Source organism: Mus pahari, chromosome 4 (genome assembly GCF_900095145.1).
Source record: "Mus pahari chromosome 4, PAHARI_EIJ_v1.1, whole genome shotgun sequence".
Classification (NCBI taxonomy): domain Eukaryota; kingdom Metazoa; phylum Chordata; class Mammalia; order Rodentia; family Muridae; genus Mus; species Mus pahari.
The window spans coordinates 61,109,427-61,114,457 of record NC_034593.1 but is presented as its reverse complement, the minus strand read 5'-3'; the positions used below and the strand labels follow the sequence as shown (position 1 = coordinate 61,114,457).

The following is a 5,031-nucleotide window of genomic DNA, read 5'->3' as shown; positions in this document are numbered from 1 at the left end:
AAAGACAAAACTAAGAGCTACAAGCAGTAGTATATGTGGATTTCCAGTGAGTGGGCTAGAAGTGACCGCTCCTTGGATCACACTAACCTCTTCTACAGAGACTTCATCGATAACCGAAGAGCCCATTCTTCCTCTCATCACCTTGCTTCCACCACCACTCATTGTACCTGGAGAACATGTGACAAGTCAGTTTTATGTTTTACCCAAGATTAAAACAAAAACAAAAAACCAAACCCAACCAGTAGGGGAAGAACCCAACTCACCTGACTGTTCTATGATCTGTCCCTGCAGAGTTACTACTCTCCAGCGTCTGTCTTTTTGATATGCTACTCTTGTAGCTTGATCCAAATTGTTAGCCACCAAGGTATCTCGTAAAGCAAAGTAAAAAGCTTGGCGGATTTCCTCATTTTTTACTTTAACTAGATCAAATAACCGAGGAGTATTTTCAGGAGTTTGAATTTTGCTCATTTTTTTGGCCCACACTGCCATCTAAAAGTTAAAAAATTGTGCATATAATAAACAATGTTGATAAGAGACATGTGCAACTAGATATGGACAACAATTGTATTTTTTAAAAATAAATATTTTTAACAAAAACAAACAAACAAACAAACAAACAAACAAACAAACAAAACCAATGTTTTCTAGGTATTATAACCCTAAATAAAATTTTTGTTGTTTTTGAGACAGGGTTTCCCCTAGCTGTCGCTTTGTTGATGGGTTGGCTAAAATTCAGAGATCCAGCTGCCTCTGTCTCCTGACTCCTGGGATTAAAGGCATGCACCATCACCTAGCTCCTAAACAAAATCTTAACATGGTATTAAATTCCTAATCCCCACTTTCAATTTTATATCTATATACTATCAACACACAACTTGAAGACACAACTTACCACTAAGTTAAAACCTCGAAATGCATTAGACATCTAATTGTAAGAGCAGAAATCCATACAACTCAGAAATACCCAGCACTCACAGCCCAAACAATTGGAAAGCAGAGAGGAGGACTGCTCCAAGTTCAAAGTTAGTCTGGTCCAGTCACCAAGTGTTAGGTTGCCCAAGGATACATTAGCAAGTCCTTGTCTAAATACACACTCATCTACTACCCAAGAAGCTAAAGAAAATTACTGTGAATTAGAGCTTTTGTGCTTCAATATATATATCAAGAAAGTCACAAATGGTAAGTTTAAATTAAAACATATTTTAAAAGATGCACCTAACAAGAGACTTAAATCTAAAGGGTTTGTGCAATCCAACAAAACAAACAAAAAATGGCAAAGGTTTCAAACACATTTTCCCCCAAGAAAGATGAACGATCAATAAGCACAAAGTATGTTTAATATTAGTTATTAGGGAAATGTAAATGAAAGTAGTTAGCTAGCACTTTACATCTATGGAGATGTACTGCAATAAAATACACCATACGATCCAGTAGTCAACTCCATTCCTAGGTATGCACTTATATTCACACAAAATTTTTTGCATCAGTCTTTGCTATGGCACTACTGTCAAGGCAATCAAGAAGTACGAACAGACCAGAACAAAGACAAATGAAGGATAGGTACATGTCAATGTTTTTAGCTAAGGGTGGGTAAAAGAGTGTGGGGAGTGCCTACAGAATGATAAAAATAGTCTGGAATTAGATAACAGCCATCCATCAGCAAATTTGTAGATAAGAGTGAAAATAATTGAGTTCTATTTTAAAATACAATTACACAACATCTCCATAAAGGTTCTATGAAGAAAACAGCTTAGTGATGGAAGTTAGAAACATACTAGCAGCCAGGTGGTAGCAGCACACACCTACAGTCCCAAGGCAATGGAGAGGAGTTCCAGACCACCCTGGTCTACAGAGCAAAGTCCAGGACAGCCAGTCTATACAAGGAAATCCTGTCTTGAACCTCTTGTCCCCACCCCCAAACAGAAACATACTAACAATCATCCATCCACTGGACAACACCCTAACACTGGAACTTTTTAGTCAAGGCATTACAAACTTTACCTATTAATCTCCAAAAACATGTACACATAACCTAAATTAAAAAAAATAAATTAGGGGTAAATAATGAAGAAAAATTAGAAATTCTAAGGGAAAAATATATGGCACCTCAAAGTTAAATTATAGGAAGTTTATTATGAATACTTACTTTATCCAAACCTATGAAAGTTGCAATTCCAATATTATGCTTTTTAAGGAAGTTTACACATTCTTGGGCTGTATCTATAGAATCAACAACAATGTAGTCCAATGCATGGCAACAGGATGATATAGCAATGTCATATTTTTCATCAATAGCTCCTAAGTCTCCCTAATAATGAAAAGTAAAAAATTAAATAGATCATTTCATTACTATTCAGATTCGACCATTTTTGCCTACCCCATTGGGTTTCTGTAGCCGAAGACTGACCAGGACCCCTTGTACAGCGGCACATGTCCCCAAGTCTTTGAATGCTACTTTTACTCTTAATGGAAGACTAAATACACTTGGTTTAAAGAAGCATAAAGGGAACGACCTACAAGGTCCCTTCTTATGCCGACTCTTCTTCCCTCTCTACAGGAGAACCAACAGAGACTAATATGTGCTAAGCAAGCATTCTACCAGAGCTATAGCCCATGCCCTACAATTTCTATTGTAATCTATCCTTGAGTGTTTATGAATATGCAATGTGAATTTGTACTGGGCACAGGATGTAAGAACTGTTTTATTTCATGAAATATATAATGTGGATATAAGACCTAAAAACGTATAAGCTAAACAAATCTCTTAACTTAGTCCAAATTGTCTAAAATTATGTAAGTAGCTATGAATCAATTTATTAACAGCAAATAATCAGAATCATTTCTTTAAGAAAATAAGGTAGGAGCCATCTAATATCAGATATAGACGCAACCATGCTAGTTAAATTCTATTTGTCCTTCCAGATCATTGTTTCCTTTTTCAGAAGGCTGATAGGGAACCCATCAACTGTATGGGCTCAGGTTTCAGTTATGGTTGCAGGGCAAGAAATGAATAGAATAAGAGATACTTATTATAGTCTTCTAAATCATATAGCACTCTTCCATAAGGCTAAGAAAGGTATAGATTCCCCCAAACTAGTTCTACCAGAGTTCTAAATTACTCTATCTCCCAAAACCATAATCAAAATGTTAAGTATAATGTTATGAAACCTAGACAATATTAAATCGTTATTTTTTTGTCTGGAGGGTCTAGCAAGGAATGCAACTACTGTACACCTTTGACACCCTCCTCCCAAAAATAAAATAAAAAACCCAGGCCTCTTCCATTTGGAAAGGTCATCCTATTAGAAAGAGTTGTGCAGCTTCAAGAAAGGCATACTTTGAATGGTGAGAGAGAAACAGAGAATAGGCACAAGCTTATTTAGTAAGATCAGTCAAATCAACCATGGTGATTAACAGGATAACAGATTTCTAAGCAATACTGTATCACATCCTAAAACTGATTTTAAAGATAGGGTCTCACTGAGTAACTCTGGCCAGCCTAGAATTAAGTAGACCAGGCTGGCCTGAATTCTGCCTCTGCCTCCCAAGTACTGGGATTAAAGCATGCATCACCATGGCCTGCCTGTTTCCCAGTCTCCCTCTCCCCCCAACCCTCTCTTTTGAAAAAATTTTTCTTGTATGGTGCCAAGTGCCGGCGCAGCACTTGGAAGACAGAAGAGAATCAGAAGTGCAAGGTCAACCTTAGCCACAGCTGGTTTAAGGCTAATCAGAGCTATATGAGACCCTGGCTCTTAGGACTTTTCTGAGTAAAATGTAATCTACTTACCAATCTTCCATATATTCCTGGGATCCTGCCTGATTTTTTTTCTTGAATTATTGCATCAAGTACTTTCCCCCTACTTCGATTCATTGCTAAGGAACTCTTTGCTTCTTCAACTTTTTGGAAAAGATCATGAATCAAACTTTTTAAGTTTATTTCTTCTTGTGTCAGTTTCTGAAGTTCTTTTTCTTTCTAAAAGTGAGAAGATGAAACGTACAAGCATTTGATCTTAACTACACTAAAGAGCAGCAGAAAACTATAAGGTTTCAACAATAGTAAGTGAGGACCCTAAGCAACACTGAGCTTCCATCCATAGTGATATTTTGGCCTGGCTTTAAAAATATGGATGAGTCTCTCCTATTTTAAAAGAAGCATAAATTATTTGGCTCAACAAAAGGGAACCCAGATCTCTTAAAGTAACTATGGATATAAAAATCCCAGTAGGGGGGCTGGTGAGATGGCTCAGTGAGTAAGAGCACCCAACTGCTCTTCCAAAGGTGCAGAGTTCAAATCCCAGCAACCACGTGGTTGCTCACAACCATCCTTAAGATCTGACTCTCTCTTCTGGAGTGTCTGAAGACAGCTACAGTGTACTTACATATAATAAAAAAAATAAATCTTAAAAAAAAAAACAAAAAAAACCCAAAAAAACCCAGTAGATTTTTCTCAAGTTCTGCCCTAAACAAAACCAAATCCAGGAACTGGATTCCAGGGTAAGTGTAGCTTGGCAGTTCTGTAGCCGTTGTCTTTTTGGCTAAGTAAACAACAAAACACAAAGGTATAGTTCCTAAACAGAGATGGGAAAGATGGCAGGGATAGCTGTCTACCAGAAGAACCATACACCCAAATTTAGTTTCTCAATTCCCAGCTGAGAAACAGCCATCTTTCTCTAACTGCCATTCTCCTCCTCTATTACTTATGACCCAGTCAGAGTAAAAGCTCAAATTATAGATGAAACAATCCCAAAAGAAAACAAATCACTAGAAATAATTACTGGATATAATTTAACTTACATTTAAATTTTACACATCAGGAAACTGCCTGATGATCAAACAGTATAAATTTACTAAAATTTAAAAATATTTTTTTAAACATGTATACGTGTGTGTGTGTGTGTGTGTGTGTGTGTGTGTGTGTGTGTGTGTGTGTGTGTGTGTTTCCCTGGAATCCAGAAGAAAATATCAGAAACCCTGGAGCTGAAGTCACAGGTAGTTATGAACCACCCAATTTGAGTGTTGGGAACTAGTCTT

General features: G+C 37.0%; 1 protein-coding gene across 2 annotated transcripts in view; it reads right to left on the bottom strand.

Annotated features, from left to right (window-relative positions):
• The window catches only part of Smc4 (structural maintenance of chromosomes 4), a 30,205-nt gene that overhangs the window by 6,828 nt on the left and 18,346 nt on the right, over positions 1 to 5,031 (bottom strand). For both annotated transcript variants that reach the window (XM_021195388.2, XM_029537566.1), the window contains 4 exons: positions 3,788 to 3,973; positions 2,147 to 2,308; positions 264 to 489; positions 88 to 167 (listed from right to left, as the gene is read on the bottom strand). In XM_021195388.2, the coding sequence (XP_021051047.1) occupies positions 88 to 167; positions 264 to 489; positions 2,147 to 2,308; positions 3,788 to 3,973 (654 nt within the window). The remainder of the gene's footprint in view (positions 1 to 87; positions 168 to 263; positions 490 to 2,146; positions 2,309 to 3,787; positions 3,974 to 5,031) is intronic.